Below are 26,471 nucleotides of genomic sequence, written 5' to 3' on the forward strand. Positions count from 1 at the left end.
GGTCCTACAACCTCTGCTGCATTGACATCTATGGGCACCGGTTTCTTGCTTAAGGGAAGACCTGGAGGAGCAAGACGGGGAAAAGAAAATGAAGGAAGAATCCTGTTTGCCCCCACAGAAAGTACATTCCTTTGGGGATATAGGGGATATTGTGGAAGTTTAAAGATTTATCTAACCTGGTACTTGAATAAAAACTAAGACTCCGCCCCCCCAAAATTAATTGTAAATAATATTTTGCTTAAGATTTACAGCTATAACCTGTACATACATGTGATAAAAGATAAATTATGTGAATAAAAACTTAACCCTCAATCCAAATGAGCACCATGACTACAAAACACCCTACAAAATGACTTATTAGTAAAATCTAAACTAGAATTCACCAATGCATCAGAGCATGGCATTTTTAATTTCTCCTTCTGATCATATTCTATGTTTATACCATATCTCAAACAAATCAGGTCAAATATTATGAAAATGCAAAGGTTACTAATACCTATAATCGATTTGCTTTTAGATTATTGAAATGTTTTTAAAATTCCAAATATAATAATAAAGCAATTCAAATGGAGGAGAAGCTGTTACTATTTCAAAAATAATTTAAAAATTGGGACACCTGGGTGGCTCAGCAGTTAAGTGTCTGCCTTTGGCTCCAGGCGTGATCCTGGAGTCCTGGGATCAAGTCCCGCATCAGGCTCCCTGCATGGAGCCTGCTTCTCCCTCTACCTGTGTCTCTGCCTCTCTCCTTCTATGTCTCATGAATAAATAAATAAAATCTTTACAAAAAAATTTTTTAATTGATTTTACTTTTCCATTTGTTAAAAAAATGACGACTCAAATATGAAAACATAATTTATTTTCTCATTCAGGCTTTTGTAGTTTATTTTACAAAATAGCAGACAAAATTTGGTTCTTTATATTAATACAGAATATGTAATACATATCGAAATATATATATATAGCACTTAAGTTATAAATACATAGCAAAATCAGCATCACTTAAACAGCAACCATGTATTTCACATACTTAAGATTTCTCAGACGACCAACATTGTTTTCAGCTTGAATATGTATATAGTCTTTGATGCTTTATGTTAACTAGTATTTACAAAAACTAGTCTAAAAACTACCATCACCTACAAAAGTGATGAGCTTTAGGATATAATTTTGCTCTCATGCCATAATAAAGACTTAAAATTATAGAAAGCCAGAGGGAAATAATCATTTCAGTGCAATTGCAGTAGGTGGAACTACTAAACTGTGATTTAAAGGATGTATGCTTTTGAATCTTCAGTTGTTGTTTTCGTTATGATCCAAACAGCTCTCAATCCAGGTTAGATTATCACCCTTGATCATCTAACTGTGATAGAGGGAAGTTGCATAGGGACTTTCTTCATCTCTGAAAAAAAGAAATTCAGCATAAATCAGTGTTTAAAAATGATATTCAGAAAACTAATACATATACTTATATGTAACTTAATATCCACTTGCCAAAGAAGGGTTAAGAGTTTATTATTTATAATATTTTGCAGGTCTGGGAAGTTGTATGAAATGCAAATACTCATACTCATACTCAAATACTCATTTGGGTATACCATATTATATTATATTAAATGTAGATTATATTATCTACATTTCATTGGCATCTCAGTTATTGGAATAAGGAAGGGTACTTGTAAAAAAAAAAAGAATGGTACTTGTTATATATTTATATTTTTCTATTACATTTTTAAAAAACATTAAATTATAAAATTATTATATTCATATTTGTTTATATTTGTTTACATTCCACCTTTTTCTCAAAAGGACTTGATGTGCTAACAACCAAGGGCATACATATAATAAGATGAATTAGATAGAAATAAAAAAATCAGGATTAAGGGAAGGAGAAGGATACAAATTTATTAACCATAAGAAATACTGTAGTAGTTGAACTCAAAGCCAGTTTTACTTGTAAGCTTCCTGACACCCATGGCAAAAAAGGAAATACAACAGCTTGTGCCATTCTTGGAATCATAAAGGAAAAAGAAAACCAATTCTGTAGAAAACTAGTTGCCCTAGTATCAAATTAAAGAACAAAGAAAAAAGTTCACATGAAAAACACCCAGTAACAAATAATGGACAATGTCTTTGACAAATTGCATTAGGATCATGTTCCCTCGGGCACTGCTTCCTTTGAAGGGGTAAACTAGATGTTTCGTTTGGCTGCTATCCAGAATTGCTGGCTGGACAGTTATGCTACTAAAGCAAAGAAGCAAACTTTTTATAATAAGTAACAGAGACAAAAACAAGTACATTGCAACAGATAAAGCCCTAAGCAGAATGTAGTAGCTCTTTTTAGACTTCATATGTTGAAAATGACTTTCCAGAGTTAAAGTTTTTAAAGAAAAAGAAAGAGAAGAGCAAAGAAGAGAAAACAAAACAAAACGTAGCTAAGCAAGGACATTGTAATTTATTCAGCCTCTGACATTTTACCAGCGTATTTTTACCTGCTCTCTTCTTTTAGTTTCTTGGCTGCCTGTGTTGACAACTTAATCTGCAAGTCTAGTCTCTGCAGGAAATCTCTAGCTGATACTTCTTCAGGCTGTACTGGCTGAACGTCGGATTCTTGAGGACTAGGAGGAGAGAGGTCTTCCCCAGCTGCTGTCGGCTCTTCTTCATGAGAAAAACTGCTACCAACAGTTTCACTTTCTGGAGAATCTATTGAGTTAAGCCCATTAAACGACAAAGGCTTCTCTGATATAACTGGGATGTTCAAAGTTTTTTTCAGAAATATACAATCACTGGTAAACAGTTTATTTGCCCTTTTAATCTGCTCCATCTAAAATAGAAAAAAACAGTTATATGTAAATAAATCCATTAATAGGGTTTATTACACAAATAAAACTAAAAATATCCAGGCTCAGAATATGTGCAATGCGTTCTCTGGATTCCAGATTTCTAATTTGGGGTTAGTCACTGAAAAGTCTAATTTCCCCCACTAAAATACTTCCCTTACGACAGCTTTTACCAAGCAGCCTTAGATTCCTGAAGTTGAAAAATGTAGAATTTTTAGCACTTATCTAAAAAATTCCATTCTTGTTTAAACATTTCTATCATTTGATTAAAAAAAAAAAAACAGTACTGTTATTTTACTTACAGAGTACTTCCGCTGTCTCTGGAATTATGTTTGGTAAATAAAATGGATACAGGAGCTGGTACAGAGATAAACACAACATTGCACATTGCACATGCAAGAATGGTGTAGACTGGGGCTCCAGGCATTAAGAAAGGCCTCACCGAGAAGGTGGGGTTCCAATTTTGATTCTTTTGACTTTAGATGGGCCCTGAAGAACGGGTCCAAGCAGTACAGGTAAGGAAAAGAAGAGGGGAGTACATTACCTACAGTATATCTCATATTGTTGTGTCTCCACCCACCCACCCATGGAGTAGCATTTTTTTTATTTTTATTTTTATTTTATTTTTTATTTTTTTGGAGTAGGCATTTGAAGATCCACTTTACAGGGATGCCTGGGTGGCTCAGGGGTTGAGCATCTGCCTTTGGCTCAGGTAGTGATCCCGAGGTCCTAGAATTGAGGCCCACATTGGGTTACTCTCAGGGAGCCTGCTTCCCCTTCTGCCTATGTGTCTGCCTCTCTCTCTGTGTCTCTCATGAATAAGTAAATAAAATCTTTTTTAAAATTCCATTTTACAAATAAAAGAAACAAAACTCAGACAGACTGTGGACCATCGAACCATCATCATAAGACTAAGAAGTGAGAATTTAATATAATTTCTATATCCTCAAACTCTTTCCTAGCCGGTGGCTGCCTCCCACAGAGCCAGAGATGGGGATGGGAGGTGGGGCTGGAAAGGGAGGATGGAATCACACACGTGGTCTCATTTAACCTTCCCACAGGCTTGGGAATCTGGATTTCAAATCCCAGCTCTGCCAACACCAACCATCTCCACATGAGCTTGCTGCTTCTTTCCCTCAGCCTATGTCCTTGTGTGTAAAACAGGTGTCACCTACCTGTCACAAGGTTGTCGGAGAGATTAAATGAGAGATCATACACATACTTGCATAGAAGAGACTGACAGACACATGGACAGACAGGATACAGGTGAGAGAAAGAAAATATTTAGCAGAGCACCTGGCAGATGATATTACGCTGTTTTCCAATGAAGAAATAAAGGCACACAACAGATGACTGATTGGACCAAGGGCCTATGGCTCTTTAAATGTGTGAGCTGGAGGGACACCCGGATCACTCAGTCAGTTAAGCATCTGCTTTGGGTTCAGGTCATGATCCCGGGATCCAGCCCCACTTTGGGCTCCCTGCTCAGCAGGAGGTCTGCTTCTTTCTCTCCTTGTGCCCCCCACCCTGCTGCTGCCATATTCTTGCTTGATTAAATAAATAAAAAAAAAATCTTTAAAATAATAAATGTGTGAGGTGGGATTTCTGTCCAACTCTGAAGTCCATACAACACCAGGATAAAAGCGCATGACTAATGGGACCAAGTTATGGGATCCTTTAATGCCAAGTTGATTGTGAGTGAAAAAATTAGATTTTTTTTAAGCGCCAGAAACAAACTATAGTTGATTACTAAATGAACCCTGTATCTCCTGATTTTTTTTTAATTTTTATTTATTTATGATAGTCACAGAGAGAGAGAGGCAGAGGGAGAAGCAGGCTCCATGCACCGGGAGCCCGACATGGGATTCGATCCAGGGTCTCCAGGATCGCGCCCTGGCCAAAGGCAGGCGCCAAACTGCTGCGCCACCCAGGGATCCCTGATTTCTTATTTTAAGCTGAATCTACGCAAATGGCACACTTAAAGCTTTTTTTTTTCTTTTAAAGATATTACATTAACCTATCTCTTGGGTAGGGTGGGTAGGGTGGGGTGGTCTTTTGTATTCTAGTATCTGGCTAAAGAAGAAAAGGGTGAGAGAGAGGCATGGATAGGCAGGTGCATTTAGAAGACAAAATTAAAATCTGTAAATCCTAGGTATCTCTGGTCTTCGATTTGAGAGATTTAAATAACTTGGATACCTTATCCATAGCAGGTTCAGGTATATTCTACTCTGTCTTTAATACCCCTTGTTTTTTGCCAGCTAGCATCCACATCCTCCATCTTAGTCTGTGGGCTTCCAAAGGCACTGGCAACCCCCTCCACACACACTCCAGGGTGAGCTTATGACTCATTCTTGCCCTTTGGAGTGCCACAGTGTCCTGGCTTTCATGATAGGTCACAGTCCCAACATGGAACAATTCAAAGATGCAAGGAGACTTTTTCTGGGTCTGGGAGGGGAAAGGTCCTTATTTTTTCCACTGGAAAGAGCATCCATCCCTCCACTTCATGGAACCTGACAACAAGGCCATCTTGGAGGAGAGCAATCAGTCCTCTGAATCAAAGCCTGAAGCCAGAATACCCTAGGGTCTTTCAGTTCCATGAGCCAATAAACACCATTTGTGTTTGTTTTTTGCTTAAGCCAATGTGAGTTAGGTTTTCTGCCGCTTGTGAATCAGAGAGCCTTCGTGATACAGCACTCTCTGAAGTGCTTATTGGCAGGGGCCTATTCTTTCCCAGAATAACGATGGAGGACAGAAACTGACAGGAACACCAGATCTGATTGTTGAGGCAGGGCTGAGAACATCATGCATATACTGTGAGTGCCTTCAGGGCAGCACTTTTATTTCTGTAGCTTCCCTGGGGCTAAAAAGATCTTGGACACCCCTAAGTGCTTAAGATAGAAGGATGGATAGATGGATGGATGAATTAATTAAAACAGGTCAGAGAAATAGGCATAAAAGATGAACCCACGGAAGTAACCAGAAAGGGACAATAAGTCATCTGTTGTGTTACTCTCCCTCTCAACACACCCCCACCACCCCACCCATCCCCAAGTCTTCTTGAGCCCGTTTCTGAATCCCAAGAGGCTGACCTCTTAAGAGCTGCATTATCTAAGCCCCCTTGTCCTTGGAATTCTGGTGGGTGTTCCAAAGGAAGTTATCAGCAGAAAGATACAGCACCATGCAGGAGTCCAGTGGCTGCATTCCCTTATGGCAGAGTTCCTGCCAGGTATATGGTCACTCGTCCAAGGCTCCAGCCCTCCTCTTGGCAGGGACACCACTTCTTCCCCTTACCCTTCAAGCCTAGGGGTAATGTCTCCCAGCTACTGCTAGTCTCAGATCCTTCACCATCCCTTGTTTCCATCAACCCTGCTCACACTTCTATAAATGTTCCTTAGCTAAATTCTCTTTGGCCACACACCACCACCCCCTGCCGAGCACACTGTTTCCAGCCAGAACCCTGACCCATACATCTATCATTAAAACAAGACAGGCCATCACAGCCAGGAAAAGGGCCATTGATGGAGCATAAGACAAGGTGACTGAGTCAACAGCTGGGTGTAGTCAAGGAGCACAGGGAATGAAGGGCAGGGCTCCCTTGGTTCCTGTGCATCATCCCATGAATTCACTCATCGATGTGCATCTTTAGCCTACGAGTTTCCTCAAGCCAGATACTGTGCCATCTCCCTGTCAGTGTCAGCAGCAACTATGTAAGATGTACATTCACCCTATGGTCTAGACAGGACATAAGGGATATCCAGATACAGTTAGCATCAAGGTGGGGACCAATCTAAGGACTGGCAGTTTTGAGCCTGAAGATGAAAATAGGTAAATGAACTTAGTACAAGGTAGTAGTTAGAAACATGGGCTTCAGAGCCATACTTTCTGGGTTCAAATCCCAGCTCTGCCACTTTCTAATCATTCCCTCTTCTGTTTTCTGTAAAGTAAGGATACACACAATAGGATCATTATGAGGATTATGCAAATTAACTCGTGTAAAGTATTCAGAACAATACACAGCCCCCGAAAGTCCTCAAAAATGATAATAGCTACTATATTATTATTAAATTGGGTTAAAAGTGAGAAAGTAACAAGTAAGGGCAGGTCCTAATACGTATTCAGCAAATGAGAAGGAGAGAGGTAGGAATTTCTCACAATAAAAAATATTTCTCCTACAAAGTAAGAATACATAAAAATATTTTTCATAAGACCAAGCCCAGATAAATAACATTATATGTTGTTGCCCCGAGGTGTGTAAGCTTTATGTTTTTTTTTCCCCCCACAAAGGTGATAAATTTGATCTTAACTTGTTCTCCTTTACAAGTAGTGACTTAAACCAACTGAACAGGCTGCAAACTCAGGATTTGTAGAAAAGTTAAGGAATAAACCAGCCATGCAAAAAGCCAGGAAAAGAAAAAAAAAGCATTCCAGTGAGACAGAAAGAGCAGCTGCAAGACCCCAGCCAGGAAAAAAAAAAAAAAAAAACAAAACAGTGTGGCTGAAGTGTAGGGAGTAATGAGCAAAACTCCAGGCCACATACGGCCTTGAATACCAAGGTAAAAAATTGGATTTTATTCTATTTATTTTTAAAGAAGTTATTTATTTATTTATTTATTTATTTATTTGAACGACAGAGAGAGGGGGCAGGCAGGGGATGGGGCAGAGAAAAGAGAATCCCAAGCAAACTCCCCACTGAATTTAGAGCCTGATACAGGGCTCAATCCCAGGGCCCCAAGACTATGACTTGAACTGAAATCAAGAGTTAGACTAACCGACCAAGCCACCCACATGTCCCAAAACTTGAATTTTATTTTAACTGTGATGAGAAGCCACTGGAGGGTGAAGAAAAGGAGTGACACAATCTGATTACAGCTAAAGATCATTCCGGCAGCTTTGTGGAAAATGAATTGGAAAGAAAAAGGCATTAATGGAAACAGGAAGCCTAGTCAGGGGGAAAACCTCACCAGCACAGACAAGAGACTAGAGATAATCTCAAACAGTGAAATGATGTTTTAGGAAGGTTATATACTTTTATCTGAACATAGATGGATCTAATGTTCTGGGAATGTCACCTCACATTAAGCTGAGTCATTAAGCTGATCCAACCCAAGGAAGCGCTGGAAAATTCTATGACTTTCCCACCTGCCCTCTGTTCAACATTTCCCAATACCCAAATTTTATTTTATTAGTTATTTATTTAGCCAAGGACAGAAGTAGCTCAGATGCTATCCTATGAAAGTTTGAAATTCCTCTGAACTTTTGTCTCCTAGGTTCAGAAATAGAAACCTGGGGTTGAAAGATCCTGTTAAAAGTTAAAATTTTTCAGATCAACTAGGTGGCTCAGTCAGTTAAGCATCCTACTCTTGATTTCAGCTCAGATCATGATCTCAGGGTTGTGAGATCAAGCCCCATGTAGGGCTCTGTGCTGGGCGTGGAGATTCTCTCTCTCTCTCTCTGTCCCTGCTCCCCCCTACCTCTTTCTCTGTCTCTCTCTCAAAAAATTGAAAAAAAAAATTCAATACATGAAGAGGCCTCTAACAGATTTCTTCTGTGTACAAATGGGCTTCCTAGAGAAATAAAGAGGAGCCTTCATTAAATCTCATCCAGTGCACACACACTTGTCAGGAATGCTACAGAAAAAAATTTAAACACTAAAGCTCTAGAACTACTCTAACCCTGGAAGTCCACCATTACCAAGACTAAATGATTACATTAATGGTAAATGTCCCAGTGAGTTCAAATTCTGCAACTGTAATAGAAGGTCATCAAGTTTTGTTGTTAAAAACATGTAGAGAATAACTATAGTTGCCTCAAGTTTTGGATATCACAAGGATTTGATTTGTTACAGCCTTTGAAAATTGCAGTTTTCTGGCAAAGTCACAATGCAGACCTGGGTTGTGTCAGGAACACACAAAGCAAAGAGCAGTAAATTAGAACTCTTAGAAGACATTATGATCCCTTTTCTCCATTCTCCTCAATATATAATCTTTCCTCTACTCTGTTGCTAGTTATCCTTCTAAAACAAGATTGGATCACACCAGGCCTTGGGTGGATGGTGGAGAAGGGATTACCTTTGGGGAAACCATGCTGCCTTCAAAACAGAGCCCAACTCCATGGGCTTTTTAAAAAAATTATTATTCAATTTATTCAAACTAAAAAAAAAAAAATTCACCTACTTCTCCCACCCCTCTGTTCCTAATTTCTAATACCCAATTAATGTTGAGAATAGAAAGTGTGACCTTTTTAGAGTGACACAGAACTACTCTCTATTTCTCATAGGCAGATGAATAGGGGGTAGTTATAGCAATCATATTGCTTTCATTTCCAGTCTCTCCCAACCAGGACTGAATAGCTAATAGGGAAAAGGATTTATTACTTTTCCATACTATCTCAGAAGAACATAAGAGATTCCATTTATATGAAATGCCCAGAAAAGGAAAATCTATAGATTAGAAAGTATATTTGGGGTTGTCTGGGGCTAGAGAAGGAGACAGAAGTAAGGTCAATGGCACAGGGTTCTTTTCAGAGTGATGGCACTGTTCTAAAATTCGATTGTGATGATGGTTGCACAACTCTGTAAATGCCCTAAAGGTCTTTGAATTGTACACCTAGAATGGTCGAATTTGGAGGTATATAAATTATACTTCAAAGAAACTTTTTTTTAAAAGATTTTATTTATTTGAGAGAGAGGGAGAGAGAAAGAAAGGCAGCATGAGCAGCCGTGGGTGGGTGGTGCCAGAGAGAGAAGCAGACTCCCTGCTAAGCAGGGAGCCCAATGCAGGGCTCAATCCCAGGATCCCAGGATCATGACCTGAGCCGAAGGCAAACACTTAACCAACTGAGCCATCCAGGCACCCCTCAATGAAACTGCTCTTTAAAAAGAATACATGAGGGGTTGCCTGGGTGGCTCAGTCAGTTAAGCATCTGACTCTTGATTTCAAGCTCAGGTCATGATCTCCAGGTTGTGAGACTGAGCCCCAGTGGGGCTCTGTGATGGTTGTGGAGCCTGCTTGGGATTCTCCTTCTCCCTCTGCCCCTCTCCCTCTGCCCCACTCCCTCTAAAAAAAATGAAATAAAATAATATAATAAAAAGGATATATGAGGATCTATTAAACTCCAAGCTACTAAAGGCAATTTTATCATACCTCTCACTACAATTTGCACCACTTATTTATGGTTCTCTTGCCTTTGATCAACAAGGATCGGCAATATCTACCAGCAGCAGGGGCTAACATCATGAACACGAAAGATTTACATACATTTACATTTCTAATTCGCAACGCTTGTCCCTAAAATGACAATCATTTCACCTTTTCTCAGCAAGGTAACTTCTTTTCAGGGAAGTGTTAGGAAGTGACTAGGGCTAGCAGCTTCCTGGAAGAAAGCAAGAAGATCCTGGGAATAAAACCAGACACGAAGTGATTGAGGGCGTTGGCCTCTGGAGAGGAGAGAGGACAAGTAAGCTTCCAGGAGGAAGCAAAGAAACAAAGAAAAAGTTTATGCAAATAATAGGTTCCCCTCACTGCCTCCTGTTCATTTTTCATTTGAATACTGTTCTCTGGATATTTTTTCAGGGTTTCCAAATAAAAAGTCCACAGTGGCTGTCTAGAGCCGGTGAGTTTCCTCCAGAAGCTTGCATCCGACTGAGAGGAGCAAGGATCACCACAGACGCCGCCACCGTAGGTAAATCTAGAGCACGGGGTTAGGGAAAGGGCCTTAGTGTCTCAGTAGTGATAGGCAGAGCCTGGGAAATTCCAGCCCAAGCAAATTCAAGTCTGAGAGCTCAACTGTATTTAATAGTTTCTCAACTCAGCCCAAATAGTTTCAGTTTCCCAGACCACTTCCTCAAATGTCTCTTCAGTAGAGATGCTCAAATATAAACCTATGTTTAATTCAATGTTGGGGGGATGGAGTAACTGGGTATCGGGCACTAAGGAGGGGACTCGATGAGATGAACATTGGGTGTTATACTACATGTTGGCAAACTGATTTACATAAAATATTTTTTAAAATAATAATTCAATGTTAAGACGTCCTGCTGGTAGAAGGTAAGAAAACCAGCACCATTCTTTCTGTAGACTGGAGAGCCAGCCTCAAATCACACTTTGCAATTCCAGTCACTCAATCCCTAACCTGGGCTCCGTCTTTCAGGGTCTTTTCAACTCCAGGACTTCATGATTTCACACCAGTCAGGCCTTGGATTAGATCTATACGTGTGGGGAGGGCCCCCCATGTGCCAGACTCAGGCTAGGCACAGGATGTACAGTGATGAGTCAGACAAGCAACCTGCTTCTCTAATAGCTACAGGCTAGTGGAAAGCAGTTAGTAGATAAACTCACAAGAGGACAGCATGTATCATCCTGTAGCCCTAACGTGTAACACAAGGACTCAAACAAACCAGGCTCAATAAAAATAGGTAAAAAATAATTTTTAAAATGCCAGTTATTAATAATTCATAATGACTTTAAAAAGGATGTGGGAAAGGTCCTTCAGATGTTTTCTAAGGCACTGACAGAAGAACTGGAGTCCATCAGGTGTCAGAGCTGGCCAGGTTCTCGAACATCTGCATTCTTCTTTCCTACAGAGAAGCCTCCTGGATCCCTGGTCCCATTTCTAGGGCAGAGATACTCAAATGAAACAGCAAATAAATAAGCAGAAAATACACAGCATATTGGCAAATCATCTAGAATCCAACCTCTTCCCACCACTGCCTTGTCTGCTGCTTTGGTCTAAGCTGCCATTTTCTCACCTGCATTATTATAAAGCTTTCATCTTATCTGGCCTCCCTGCCTTGGCACTTGCTCCACTACAGCCTGTTCTCAAAGCAGCCAGACTGATCCTCTTAATGCATAAATCAGATCATCTAATTCTGTTCAAATTCCTCCAACGCTTTCCATCTCACTCAGAGAAAGAGCCAAAGTTATTCAAGTCCTCCAAGGCCCAAAGTGATCTGGTCCAAACACACCCTATTGCACTCTAAGCACCAGGTATGCTATTCCTGGAACCCGCCAATATGCTCCCACCTCAGGGCCTTTGCACCACTCGCTGTTCCTGCTGCCTGGAATGTTCTGAGATGTCTGCACACCCTCACCTCCTTGCATCCTTCTTGGTGAGGTCTTCACAGCCACACCATTTTAAATTACGGCCGGCTCCAGGAGCCCTCCTTCTCTCCCTTCCCTGGTTAATTTTCTTTCATTTTCTTATCAATACCTGACATGTAACATATTTCCTTTGCTTACTTACGGTCTCCACTGACTAAGATATAAGCTCCATTAGGGCATGGATTTCTACTTATTCACTAATGTATTACCAAAAAGAATCTGGAAAAAAAGGAAAATGAGATGAATAGTAAATACTGTTGGGAAAACAAGACAGGGAAGGGGAGAGGGTGTGTAGAGGAGGGCTGTATATTCACAGAGAGTAGTCAGGAAGGCCTCATGGAGGAGACATGTAAGCAAGAACTTGAAGGCAGTGAGGGAGCTAGTTACAGCCAAAATCAGCTCCATAATTTGCAGGGCCTAGTGAAAAGTGCAAATGCGGGGCCCTTATTCACAAAGTATTAAAAATTTCGAGATGGTGGGGTACCTGGGTGGCTCAGTTGGTTAAGCACCTTCCTTCAGCTAAGGTCATCATCTCCAGGTCCTGGGATCAAGCCACACGCCAGGCTCCCTTGCTTAGCAGGGGATCTGCTTCTCCCTCTCCCTCTGCGTCTTCCCTCTACTCATGCTCTCTCTCTCTCCCTCTCTCAAATAAATATTTAAAAAAAAACTTTTTTCAAGATGGCAATAGTAGAGCATTACAGCAAGTACAGGGCTCTTCTAAGCACGGGGCCCTATGTGACTGCACAGGTCATACACCCATAAAGTGAACCTTCCCTGCAGCTATCAGGGAAAGAGTGTTCCATACAGATGGAACAGCAAGTGCAAAAACCCCAGGAAGGGGACGCCTGGGTGGCTTAGCGGTTTATGGCCTGCCTTCAGCCCAGGGCGTGATCCTGGAGTCCTGGGATTGGGTCTCACTGCGCTCCTTGCATGGAGACTACTTCTCCCTCTGCCTGTGTCTTTGCCTCTCTCTCTCTCTCTGTCTCTCATGAATAAATAAATAATCTTAAACAAACAAACAACAACAACAACAACAACAAACCAGGAAGGACAGTGCTTTGGGAACAAGAAAGAGGCCATGCTTGTAAAACATGAAGATTCCTGGATTCCTTTTCTGGGTATCCTGATTCAGTAGGCTCAAGGTCAGATAGGATTCTTTATTTTTCATTTGCCCCAGGGCATTCTCCTATTCAGGCAAGTTTGAGGAACACATCTATTCCCACATCTTGGGATGTACCCTGCTGTTGCCGGCCATTGAGCATCACTTCAGATAACCAGTGTCCAATTTGTTCCCCTGGAAACCCAGGGTTGACAACCAGATAGATCTCCATCTTCACCCCTTGTCAGAGTATTTGTTCTGGGAACATTCTTGTACCTGGTTCTTAGCAGTCTCTCTGTGCTGATGGACTGAAGTTGTGCCTGGATTCCCTGCTGGGGGGCTGGACAGCTGTCATCAGCAGACAGGCTTCCCTGAGAGCTCCTACTCCTCTAAGTAAGACAGCAGAGCCATTGGCTTTTGCCAGACATGAGATGTTAAAGCCAAAGTTCGCCTGGACTGATTCTTAATTTCCAGGTGTACTTTCTTGGGTCTCTAAATCTGCAACATATCATCACCTACTCCTTTAAACAATAATTTAAATATGCTTATGACCTTGGCAGTCAATATGAGAAACTTAACGACCTCAACTTCTTTCTGTTCAGTCAGGAACAGAAAAAAAAACTTTTCTGTCTTTTTAGCTTCCACCTCAAATCTCAATAATGAATAAATTCAGCTGATATCTGCATATGTTAATTAAAGCAATACTATCACTTCACTGTGAAAGTAAGAATTATCACTCTCACTAGCTCTACGTAATCAGTGGGAGAGTCTCTAAAAATGTCATCAACTATAGTTCAGGCCCAAAGTAAGTGAAATACATGTAATAAACCAGTGGTTCTCAATGAAGAGTGAGTTTCTTCCTAGGGCACATTTGGCAATATCTGGATGGGAGTTGGGTGTCTTACAGGCATCTAACAGGCAGAGGTCAGAGATGCTATTAAACTTCCTACAATGCACACAGCACAATCCCCACAGCAAAGAATTAGAAGGTCCATAAGATCAGTTAGAGGCTATTTGTGGCTATATGTTACAGTTTCCAATTCATTATACTGGAGCTTAATATCTTTAAATCAAGTCTTGATGAAAGTAGTACAAATCTGGTTTATGCTTTAACCAAAAGGGGTGATAAGGTTATGAGTAACAGGATCTGTATCAAGGGAAAACACCGATGAGAAAGCATTTGATCAAAGGTAGGGAACTGTCGTGAGCGGATGTTTAGGAGCTCTAAACCACTCTGGTGCAGGTGCAGAGGACTTTGGGCTGCAGGGAGACGGCTGTGAGGTAGGGACCAGGGAAATAACACTTTTCTAGATATTGTGGATTCCTGGCGCAATCTCCCTGGCCCAGTAGGTATGACACATAGAAACCATACAGAAGAGATGTTCCTTCTTCAGTAACCAAGGTGCTAAGAGAGCTTTTGCTAAGACTGGGATAGAAATTGCGGTGGAAATCAGAAGTAACGTCTTGATAAAAGCAAATGCTTTATCACTGTGCTAATTCAAGCTGCTCTCAATGGATAAACATTTTCAGATAATACCCTTACCTCTCATCTGTCTTCCCTACTGTAAAAAGGTTAATTACTCCCACCTCCAAGGCTTATTAGGATAATCAAATTGAAGAAAAACAAGATGGAACAGGACATATGTAATGCCGAGCACGCAGCAAGGCATTCAGCAGAAAGTGGCTATTGATATTCCCCAACTCTGCTTCCCTTTGACCCTCATCCGAACCAGGCCTTACTGATGTACCTAAGAATTGTAGTTCTATGTTCACATTTAGAAACTCCCAGGAAGAGGGAAAGGGGCTATTCCTGGCATGATAATAGCCTTATATGCCTGCACAGTGAGATCCCTGGTCTTAAAATGTTTAAATCGTAAGACCCGCTGGATCAACATACAGCACCAAGTCAAAGGTGCAAAATAAATTAGTCTCTGTCATTCTGTGAAGGGCCAGAAAGTTTCACTTTAGGAGAAGGATACAGATAAGATCGCCTTTCTTCCCATTGCTGTCTAAAGTGTTTCAGGAAAGAACACTGGAAACCGATACAGAACTCAATGTAAAGAGGCCGTCACATGGCTCAGAGTTAATTATAAGTAATTTTAATGCGACAGTGTGTTCCCTCGGATTTCCATGTTCTTCCCAGAGGTGTAATGCAATATACCTGGGACACACACGCTTATAAATGTATCATAAGCACAGCTCTCCAGCTCACCTAGAGCTCAGTTCTGGGCTGCTGCTAAGCGACAGGTGTCACATTCACAGTTGCCAGTGAACCCAGGGGTGTAATTTCACTTCTAAATAAAGCAGCATAATCGATAGAACCAGAACCATCCTGCGGAAACAACTACCATCCCTGACTCAGCACAGCGCCTGTTTACAGAGAAAACAAAATCCTCTGGAGCCCGAGTGCACACCTCTCGGCTCGGCTTTGAGTAAACACGCACCACGGTGGTGTGATCCGGCCTGGAGATCGGGCGGTCGCCGCTCCCGGGTCCTCGCGGGCCTCGCTCACGCGTCCGGGCCGAGGCCGGGCAGGTCCCCCGGAGCTCGGTGCAGCGCCCTGGGCGGGGCGCGGGGGCTCTCGGCGGCGGGGCCCTCCCGCTGCGGAGCCGGCCCCGAGCGCGCGGGGCGAGCGCCCCCCCGGCCGCCGGCCCCCGCGCGCCCCCGCCCCGCGCGCCCCCGCCCCGCCGGCCCCAGCCCGCCCCGCGCCCCGCGCCCCCCGCCCCGCGCGCCCCCGCCCCGCCGGCCCCAGCGCGCCCCCGCCCCGCGCCCCCCGCCCCGCGCGCCCCCGCCCCCGCCCCGCGGCGCGCCCCGCTCACCGTGACTCCGTACTTGAGCGCGATGCCCTGCAGCGTGTCGCCGGCGCGGACCCGGTGCTCCACATGGCGCTCGATGCCGCCGGCGCCCAGCGGAGCCCGCACGCTGGCCGTGCTGCCGTACGAGCGGGTCTTGGTGCGGGCCAGGCTCAGCGACAGCTCGGCGTCCTCGGCCTCGGAGCCCGAGCGCGGGCGCGGCGGCGGCGAGGGGCCGGGGGCCCGCGGCGCTCGGGGGCCGCCCTCCCGCGGGGACGGCGCGGGCGAGGAGGCCGCCATGGGTCCCGCGGAGGCCGCCAGGTCGCGAAGCTCGCCGAGGGGGCGGCGCCTCGTCCGCCGCCGCCGCCGCCGCCGCCGCCGCTTCCTCCTCACCGGGGCTGCGGCCGGCCGCTCCGCGGGGGCGGCGGGCTGGAGGCCGCGGCGGGGGGCTGCGGGCCGGGCATGGCGGGCGCCCCCTCCTGCGCGCGCCGCCCCTCCCCGGGCGCACCTGCAAGCGGAAGAGCGAGACGGGCTCCCGCGGCTGCCGGGCGGCGCGGGCCGGGGGGCGGGGCGGGGGCTCTGACGCCCGCGGGCGCGGGGGGCCGGGGCGGCCTGCCCTCCCCTCCCCCCACCCTCCCCTCCCCCTCCCCCACCCCTCCCCCTCCCCCCTCCCCCTCCCCGGAGGGAGCCCTGCCGCGACCGCCTCCCACGTGGATCCCGGCAGGCAGGCGCCGGCCCTCTCGGCCCCCCAAGCTCTCCGGTGAAGGAGGCTTCTCTCCCCCCACCCGACTGCCCTGATGACCTCAAAGTCCACGTCACAGAGAAACATTAAGGCCATTCATTAAACACACAGTTTCTCCAGGCCCATCTCCACAGCCTAGAGGGGCCGGGCCTTGCAGCATCACAGCGGGAGGGCTAGGCCTTTCAACACTAGCCAGGTGGGTAACCTCCTACTAACCCTCCGGCTGTTGGGGTTCCACGCTTCCCTGCACACCCGTGCCAGTTCTGGTCCTGAGCGGCCTGGAATGAGTGACTAGTCAGCCAGTTCCCCAGGCTCACTGCGTACATCCATTCTCGTGGCTCCCTACTTAAAATGTGCCATCTGCACCCATCATTTTTTTTCTTATCAGTTTCCTCTTTAATATGCTGAAATCATAACTCTTCAAAGTATTATCATTAAATCCACCAAAGACCTCTTATCTGTATTCTTCATCTGAACACTCCCTCCTCAACACTCCGGTTTCTGACAGTACCCTACACAGAGTGGAGTGGGGATGCATTTACTAGAGTCTGAAGCCGTGAATCCTGTTGTACTCTGGACAGCTCTACAAGAGGAGGTACTCTACATGCAAGTCGGGAGACTGGATGTCACTGAGCTGGACAGAGGCAAAGGCTCTAGAGCTTTGGAGACACCACAAAGGATAGAAGAGCAAGTGGTCCTCACATCACTTGCTCCCACTCAAAGATCCTTCAAAGGCTCCCTGTGGACAGCAGCACTAACATCACTCACATTGGCACCCAAAGTATTTCTACTTTTATTATCCATTCTCTGGTCATATCCCATCTACAATTTATCCTGTACACATCCTGCCAGACAGAACCACTTGAACTTGCCCCCTCTTCCCTACCTTCCTGTTTGCATATGTTATACCCCCACACCTGTAATGCCCTGTCTCTATTTTTTTTAAAAAAATAAGCCCATCCCAAATGATACATCCTCCAAGAAATCTTTTCTGATTCTTACCACGTGTTTCCCTTCCCTAACTACTCAATTGTTGTTTCTTCATTGAATCCCGAGGTTCAGAGGTAGTTTGTACCTCTTGTTTAGCATTTAACTTCAGCTTTATGTCATGTACTTATTTCCTCTACATGTTCTCCAGTGTGGTGTAACTAGATCTTATTCATCTTTTTAGCACCAGCAGTGCCTATCTCAGAGCCTCTAATAAAGCATCAAAAGTAGTTGGAATGAGATGTAGTAAAAAGATCTTGAAAACTGAATTGGATTATTTAGCAAAATTGTCCATACATGATCTCTTGAGTGGTATCCATTGTGCCCATCGTGGAAACTATAAGAGAGCATGAAAGCCAGAGTTTTAATATGTAATGAGATCAGGAAATACCTCAAAAAAAAAAAAAAAAAAAACTGTCCTCAAAGAATTTACAACTTAGTAGTGAAAGAGCATATAGCATGTCTTCCACTTAGGAAAAGTTTACAAGAGCTGGACATTTTTGAAGATTAATGAGCTGGGTTATATGAGGTGTTATTAGGTATTCTTTGGAAAAAGTTCCATGATCAATTAATTGGGGAAAAACTACAAGCTATATTTTCCTTTTGGAGATTCACAATGCACATTAGGATACTGAAGGTTCTAGAAGGCCTACAGTAAAGTAAGCTATGGGTTTGGCTTAACATTGTATTTCCCGGACAGCCCTGGTGGTTTAGAGGTTTAGCGCCGCCTTCAGCCCCGGGCATGATTCTGGAGACCCAGGATGGAGTCCCACATCGGGCTCCCTGTATGGAGCCTACTTCTCCCTCTGCCTGTGTCTCTGCCTCTCTCTCTCTGTCTCTAATAAATAAATAAAATTAAAAAAAAAAAAACATTGTATTTCCCAAACTCATTTGACCATGGTATCCCTCTTTCTCAGAATGTCTGTTTGGGAAATGCTAAATAGACGGGCAATAGATAGGCCTAAGGGATCCCTGGGTGGCGCAGCAGTTTAGCGCCTGCCTTTGTCCCAGGGCGCGATTCTGGAGACCCGGGATCGAATCCCACGTCGGGCTCCCGGTGCATGGAGCCTGCTTCTCCCTCTGCCTGTGTCTCTGCCTCTCTCTCTCTCTCTGTATGACTATCATAAATAAATAAATAAAAGTTAAAAAAGTAAAAAAAAAAAAAAATAGATAGGTCTAAGTAACCAGGAAGATGACTTTGAGAAGAAAGGTATTACCAAAAGACAGAACAGTAGGTACCTAAAATGAGGGGCAGAAAATGAGCCAAGTAGGGGTAGGGAAAAGGCTAGTTGATGATCACTTAATTCCTTTGCAAAATGACCAAGGCCTCTGTAAAAGTGAAAAAAGAAAAAAAAATACAGAGAGATTCAAAAGACATCCCATTTCCCTCTGATAAGGGCAAGTTTCTAAGCTGTCCCTGTTATTTTCCACTTCTCCTGCCCTAAGAGATCCTGGATCATAAAACATCTCCAAAACAGTTGTAAAATGCTCTGAAATAAATCCTACACCACTCTCAGAATTTTCTCCATTTTTTGTGACTCCTTTTTTGTGATCTTCACTAGTGTCCTGTAGATCTCAGGAATTAATCAGCTTGAATTAATACGTGTTTGATATTTTATAATTAGGGCTCTTTGTAAGGTTTTTTCCTTCCATATGGGGGCTGTTGGCAAATATTTAATCTTCCTGTAAACTTTATACTGAATTCTCCACAATCCAAATAATAAAAGTTAATATCTACAATTTGTGGCTTAGAATGAATTTTATGTATATTTATTTCTCCTCCTTCAACCAGAACTTCAATATTGGTGTTTTGTGTATTTATCTACAACACAGAACAAATCTCACAATTAATGGTGAAGCATTAGAAGCATCTCCTTTGGGAGTGCCTGGGTGGCTCAAATGGTTATATATTTGAATCTTGATCTCAGGGTTGTGAGTTCAAGCCCTACATTGGGCCCTATGCTGGGTACAGAGCCTACTTTAAAAATTAATTAATTAAAATCAAAATTAAAAAAATTTTTTTTTAAATTTCCTTTGAGGTCAAGAATAAGAAAAAGAAGCCTTTAAAAAAATATTTGTTTATTTGATTGAGAGAGCACAGCAGGGGAAGGGACAGAAGGAGAGACTATCCAAGCTGACCCCTGCTGAGCATAGAACCCGACCTTAGGCTCAATCTCACTGCCCATGAGATCACGACCTGAGCCAAAACCAAGAGTTGGACCAGCTGAGCCACCCAGGCACCCCAGAAAAGAAAGCCTTCTAATGCTGTTTCTATTTAATTTTATTCTGGAGTCCCTAGCCAATGCAATAAGAAAGAGAAGAAAGGGAAAGGAAGATGGGAAAGAAATAAACTGTTGATTATTGATAATTGACAATACTAAAATGTCTATAGGCAATACAAATAATGTCTACATTAGAACTGTTCAAACTTCAAAGTTATAAGACAGAAAGAACATCAATATGCACATTCAATTGCATCAATCAATCAGAAAATATAATTGTGGAAAAGATGATCTAGATACCAAAAAAAATTACAAATAAAGTTATGAAAAGGAAGGCACGTTTACATGAAAAAACTATAAAGTTCGACTAAAAGATACAAAATAAGATGCAAATAAAGCAGATCTATACCACACTTATGGGTGAGAAGATGAAAAATAATGAAAATATCATTTCCTTCCTAAACTAACATATACTCATTGAAGTTCCAACAAAAATCCCTATAGGGTTCTTCAAAGGATATAACAGTCTTATTTTAAAATAAGATCAAGAGTTAAGAAGAGCAAGACAGTCCTGAAGAAGAATGAGAAAGGGGGAATTACCTTCACAGCCATCAAGACTTAGAATGCAGCAATGAGAACTACACCATGGCAGTAGTGCTGCCAGGGTAGACAAACATAACAAAACAGCAACAAAGAAAGCCGAGAAACAGGCCCATACATATCAGAGAAAGTTAATCTATAGCAATAAATGCTGTTGGCACTGTTACCATGTGAAAAACAGAATCAAGTTGTATCTCTGTCTTATACCATGTACCAGAATCAGTTAGAGATAGAGATTATAATTGGGAAAAAACAAACTATAACACTCTTAGAACAATATCTTTATAACCCTGGGATAGCAAAAGATCTCTTAAGCAAGATACCAAATTACAAACCACAAAGAAAAGAAAGACTGATAAATTCTATAATCAACAATAAAAATTTCTATGCTTTAAAAGGTACCTTAGGGCACCTGGACGGTGCAGTTGACTAAACTCAGTTCAGGTTGATCTCGGAGTCATATGATCCAGCTCTGCATCAGGCTCTGCGCTCAGGGAGGAGTCTGCTTAAGATTCTCTTTACCTCTGCACTTCCCCCTGCCTCTAAAATAAATAAATCTTTTTTTAAATAAAAGGTATTTTAAAATTTGAATAGATGGGTATAAAATGGGAAAAATATATGAATACATATAACTAAATATTACTATCCAGAATATATTAAAAATGCCTATGAGTTATAAAAAGACAAACACTAGAAAAAAATGATCAAAATTTTTCAGAAGCTAAAATTCAAATGGCCAACAAACCTATGGGAAGATGCTCAATGCTATCAATAAGCAGAGAAATTCTATTTAAAGCTACAATTTTATAGGCACAAAATTGGTAAAAATTAAAGAACTAAATAATTCTAAGTACTGGTGAGACTGCCAAACAAAAGGAAATCTCAACCGGTGTTAGCAATCAATATAAATTGGGGCAACCACTTTAAAGAGCTATGCATCAGTATCTAGGAAAGTTGAAGAAGCACCTATCTGGAGTTCTGGTTCTGGCAAGCTAGAGGGTCTATCTTACATGAAGTCTTCCTACTACAAGTATTTTCAATTTGGATAAATTTTTTATTTTTTATTTATTTATTTTATTTTTTTTTAAATTTTTTTTTAATTTTTATTTATTTATGATAGTCACAGAGAGAGAGAGAGAGAGAGGCAGAGACATAGTCAGAGGGAGAAGCAGGCTCCATGCACCGGGAGCCCGATGTGGGATTCGATCCCGGGTCTCCAGGATCGCGCCCTGGGCCAAAGGCAGGCGCCAAACCACTGCGCCACCCAGGGATCCCTGGATAAATTTTTTAAATGAAATTCATAACTAAACTGGCAATTTAAAAAAGGGACAGCCTTATGTATCAAAACAAGAAGGACCTGAAAGCTAGAACATAAACGACTTGCCTAAATTAACATATAAATATATAGAAAGTCTGAATAGTTCTTATAACCATTAAGAAACCAGATCAATACTAGAGTTAAAAATCTTGGTACCAAAAAAAAAAAAAAAAAAAAATTCAGCCTTGCTGGAAGATTTTGTCAACCTTTTCTTTTTTTTTTTTTTTTTAAGATTTTTTCCCTTGTGATAAGAACTTTTTTTAAAAAAATTTATTTTATTTATTTGTTTGAGAGAGAAAGAGCGAGAGAGAGCAAAGGGAGGAACAGAGGGAGAGAGACAAGCAGACTCTGTGCTGAGCACAGAACCCCCAGGCAAGGCTTGATCCCCCTACCCTGAGACCATGACCTGAACCAAAATCAAGAGTCAAATGATTAACCAACAGAACCATCCAGGCACCCCTTCTATCAACCTTTTAAGGAAAACAATAGTCCAATCTTATGTAAATTATTTCAGAGAACAAAAGAAGCAGGAACAATGCCCAACTCAATTCATAGAATGACCACACACCCAATCTAATGATATAATCATGACCCAAACCAGCTGAGAAAGGCATCACACTCAGAAACATGGTTGTAAGATCTTAAGATATTAGGAAGCCAAATCTACAATGCATACAAAAGATAATCCATTGTGAACAAGATGACTTTATTCCAGAAGTTCAAGGGTGCCTTAATATTAAAACATTAACAGATTATATGATAGAATAGATAGAACAAAGGAATGAATCTAAGAAAAAAATGAGTAAGAATTTATAAAGAGAAAAATTTAAGTTTACTCTGATACATTAAAGAAGACTGAAATGAAAAAAAAAAAACTATGCCATGTTTCTAGACAGGAAGACTCAAAATCATAAAAAAAAATACTCTAGAAATTGACCCATATATTTTATGCAGCAGTAATTAATATCGCAATATGAGTTTGCAAGGAACATGACAGGCTAATTCTAAAGTTGATGGAAGAGCAAAGACCCATAGATAGCCAAGATGCTTCTGAAGAATAAGGAAATGGAAACTCTCCTACCAGATACTGAGAATTATTATGAATATATTATGAAGATATATATATTATGAAGAATATTATGAAGATATATATATATTATGAAGATATAATACTTAGGACAGGCTGTTATTCATGCTGGAAGACTAATGAACATCACTAGTGTACCCAGAAATAGAGTCACAAATGTATGAGAACTTCATCCATGACACAGGGACACTGCAGATCACCGGGGAATGGTCTATGAAATACATGATGTCAGAACAATTGGTCATCCACATGGATGGATCTCCTACCAAACACAAAATCTAATTTCCAATGGATTACAGACTTCAAAATAAAAGATAATACTCATTAAACTTTCAGAAGAATATATGGAAAAATATCTTTATGATCTCAAGATAAGAAAATACTTTAGCAAGACAAAAAAGCATTATTCATAAAGAAGAAATTGGTAAGCATAAAAACTTTAAAATTAAGATCTTTTGCTAACAAGAAGATTAAAGAAAAATTAAATTGGAAACTAGGAAAGGTACAGGCATCCCAGGAAACAAAAAAACTTCGAATGAAATCTTTGAATTATACTTTATCATTCAAATGCCAAGCTAGCTTTTATATGAAAATCAGGAACCAAATAGATTCTGAAATCTAGGTACTCTTCATTATCTGAACTCAGTTATGTGAATTCAGAAACTGTACAAACACTGATAATAAAGAATGTTTTATTTGTAACATACACAACCAACCAAAGTTAATATCTAGAATATTTGAAAAGCTACTTCCTATATAACAACAACAACAACAAAACCCCAATAGCATAACTAGAATTTTATAGAAGAAAAAAATCCTAGTGGTGAAAAACACAAAAAATGCTCAAACTCAGGGTGCCTAGGTGGCTCAGTCAGTCTAGCATTTGCCTTCCGCTCAGGTCATGATCCCAGGGTCCTGGAACCAAGCCCTGCATGGAGCTTCCTGCTAGCAGGGAGCCTGCTTTTCCCTCTTCCTCTATGACTCCCCCTGCTTATACTCTCTCTCTGTCAAATAAATAAATAAAATATTTTTAAAAAGCAAATAATGATATTTTTTAAAAAAAAATTTTCAACCTCATTAATAATCAGAAAAATTTGCTGTAAGACCACAAAGAGTAAACATTTTACGTTCACCAGATTGACAAAAATTAAGTTTGGCAAAACCAGTTTTTTTTTTTTATTGGAGTTCAATTTGCCAACATACAGCATATCACCTACTGCTCACCCTGTCAAGTGCCCCCCTCAGTGCCCGTCACCCAGTCACCCCAACCCCCCACCCACCTCCCTTTCCACCACCCCTTGTTCAAAACCACTTATTGATGAAGATGTCACTTCTTAGTTCCAGGGTTTGTTTGTTATCAATGCTTCTTTGGGGTTTTCTACATAGACAACTATACCATCTACAAACAAAGGCAGTTTTACTTTTTCTTTACCAATCTTTATACATCTTCCCTGCAACCCTTCCTGTCTTATTGCACTAACTAGGACTTTTAGTCAACGTTGAACAGAAATGGCAAGAGGGGACAACCTTGCCTAGTTCTGATCTTAGGAAGAAGGTATTTCCCTTCTCATCATTAAGTGTGATGTCATCTGTAGAGTTTTTAAAACTGCTATTTGTCATATTAAGGAAGTTCCCCTCTCTATTCCTAGTTTACTGGAAGCTTTTTATCATGAATGGATGTTGGATTTTGTCAAATGCTTTTTCTGTACCTATTGATATGATTATATGATTATTTTCCCTTAGTCTGTTAATTTATTTAATGGATTACATTAACTGATTTTTTTGAATGTTGAACCAGACTTGCATACCTGGAATAAAATCCCACTTGTCTTAATGCATAATTCTTGTTATACATTGTTGTATTAAATCTATTAACATTTTGTTGAAACCTTTCGCATCTAGTTTCTTGAGAGATATTGGCCTGTAATTTTTCTTTCTTGTAATGTCTTTGGTTTTGATATTAGGTTGATTCTTGGCACAAGTTAAGAACAAGTTAGGAAGAACAAGTTAGGAAGTATGTGCCATGCTTCTTTTTTCTGGAAGACATTTACAGAGATTTAGTATCATTTATTTCTCAAGCGCTTGGTAGAATTCAGAGTGAAACTGTCTGGGCCATGATAAAACTAATAAAGACTATAGTAGAAATAAATTAAATGTAGACTAGAAAAACAATAGAGAAAATGAAAAAAAAAGTTATTTCTTTGAAAAGATTAACAAAATTGACAAACCTTTAGCTAGACTGTGACCAAGATAGAAAGAGAAAAGACTCAAATACTAAAATTAGGAGTAAAAGAGGGGATATCACTATTGACATTACAGAAATAAAAAAGATAATATTATGAAAATTATATGCCAACAAACTAGATACCTTAGATAAAATGGATAAATTCCTAGGAAGACATAAACTATTGAAAATGACTTAAGAAAAAATACATATTCTGGGGATCCCTGGGTGGCGCAGCAGTTTGGCGCCTGCCTTTGGCCCAGGGCGTGATCCTGGAGACCCGGGATTGAATCCCACGTCGGGCTCCCGGTGCTTGGAGCCTGCTTCTCCCTCTGCCTATGTCTCTGCCTCTCTCTCTCTCTCTCTCTGTGACTATCATAAAAAATAAAAAAAAGAAAAAAAGAAAAAAAAGAAAAAATACATATTCTGAATATATGTAGAAAAAGCAGTCTGAATTAAATTTAAATTATTATTAAATTATTATTTAATGATAATAATTATTTTTACATTTCTGAATTATTTTTAAATTTCCAATAGAGAAAAGCCAACGCCCAAATGGCTTAATGAGTTAATTCTACTTAAAATTTAAAGAATTAATACCAATTCTTCACAAAAACTTCCAAAAGATAAAAAAAGAAGAGGGAACACTTCCTAAATCATCTATAAGGCCAATATTACTCTGATACCAAAACTAGTCAAAGACATCAAAAAAAAACTACAGACCAACATTTCTTATGAATATGGAAACAAAAATTCTCCACAAAATACTAGCAAACTAAACCCAACAACACGTAAAAAGGATTATACACCATGACCAGATGGGATTTATCCTTGGAGTAAATAGTTACTTGAACATCTGAAAATCAGTAATAATATACCATGTTAATAGAATAAAAGGAAGAACCCCATATGATCATCTTTACAGATACAGAAAAAAAGTCTTTGATTAAATCCAACACCCTTTCATGATAAAAATATCAAACAAAGTGGGGACAAAAACCTCCTCAAACTGATAAAGGATGCTTATGAAAGAATACCATCAAGAAAGTGGAAAAAAAAAAGACCAATCCACAGAAAGTTAAAAAAAAAAACATGCAAATCGCATGTCTGATAAAAGATATATAACCACAACATATAGAAAAATTTTCATAGATCAATAATAAAAAGATAACCCAATTAAAAAGAAAGAGACACACTGGGTGTTATTCTGTATGTTGGCAAATTGAACACCAATAAAAAATAAATTTATTATTAAAAAAAAGAAAGAGACATTAAGAAAATAATCCCATTTACAATTGCATTATAAAGAATAAAATACCTAGGAATAAATTTCACCAAGGAGGTGAAAGATTTGTACTCTGAAAACTATAACACATTGATGAAAGAAGCTGGAGATGACACAAATAGACATGTTATGCTCACGAATTAAAATAATTAATATCGTTAAAATGTTTATAAAACCCAA

The 26,471-nt window shown here is 40.9% G+C and overlaps 2 protein-coding genes across 9 annotated transcripts in view; one reads left to right on the forward strand and one right to left on the reverse strand.

The window, feature by feature from the left end:
- Positions 1–839: 839 nt before the first annotated feature.
- LYSMD2 (LysM domain containing 2) lies at positions 840–17,202 on the reverse strand. Of its 8 annotated transcripts, none has more exons than XR_013370252.1 (4): positions 16,785–17,190; positions 15,867–16,334; positions 15,247–15,404; positions 2,684–2,821 (listed from the first exon to the last, which is right to left on the reverse strand). XR_013370252.1 is itself a non-coding variant. In XM_077881106.1 (3 exons), exons 1-3 carry the CDS (start codon positions 16,124–16,126, stop codon positions 1,357–1,359), a joined length of 648 nt encoding a protein of 215 aa, XP_077737232.1. In that variant the 5' UTR covers positions 16,127–16,141; the 3' UTR covers positions 840–1,356. The 8 variants fall into 8 exon arrangements, 6 of the variants coding, with proteins under 6 accessions (XP_077737232.1, XP_077737236.1, XP_077737235.1 ...); XR_013370253.1 differs by lacking the exon at positions 2,684–2,821 and adding an exon at positions 11,468–13,423 and having other exon boundaries at positions 15,854–16,334; positions 16,785–17,195; XM_077881106.1 differs by lacking the exons at positions 15,247–15,404; positions 16,785–17,190 and adding an exon at positions 840–1,399 and having other exon boundaries at positions 2,490–2,821; positions 15,854–16,141.
- TMOD2 (tropomodulin 2) overlaps positions 16,666–26,471 on the forward strand; it is a 76,797-nt gene continuing 66,991 nt past the window's right edge. The window contains exon 1 of the mRNA XM_077881105.1: positions 16,666–16,764. The gene's annotated coding sequence lies outside the window, so the exon portion shown is untranslated. The remainder of the gene's footprint in view (positions 16,765–26,471) is intronic.

Source organism: Canis aureus, chromosome 32, assembly GCF_053574225.1.
Source record: "Canis aureus isolate CA01 chromosome 32, VMU_Caureus_v.1.0, whole genome shotgun sequence".
Lineage (NCBI taxonomy): Eukaryota > Metazoa > Chordata > Mammalia > Carnivora > Canidae > Canis > Canis aureus.

Coding starts and splice junctions, on each gene's coding strand:
- LYSMD2 (XM_077881107.1), bottom strand. CDS start 16,894: ATGTACGCAGTGAGCCTGGGGAACTGGCTGACTAGTCACTCATTCCAG. Junction 16,335..16,784: donor GGAACCCCAACAGCCGGAGG/GTTAGTAGGAGG, acceptor TTCCGCTTGCAG/GTGCGCCCGGGGAGGGGCGG. Junction 11,448..15,853: donor CGCTCAAGTACGGAGTCACG/GTGAGCGGGGCG, acceptor TCTCTGCCCTAG/AAATGGGACCAGGGATCCAG.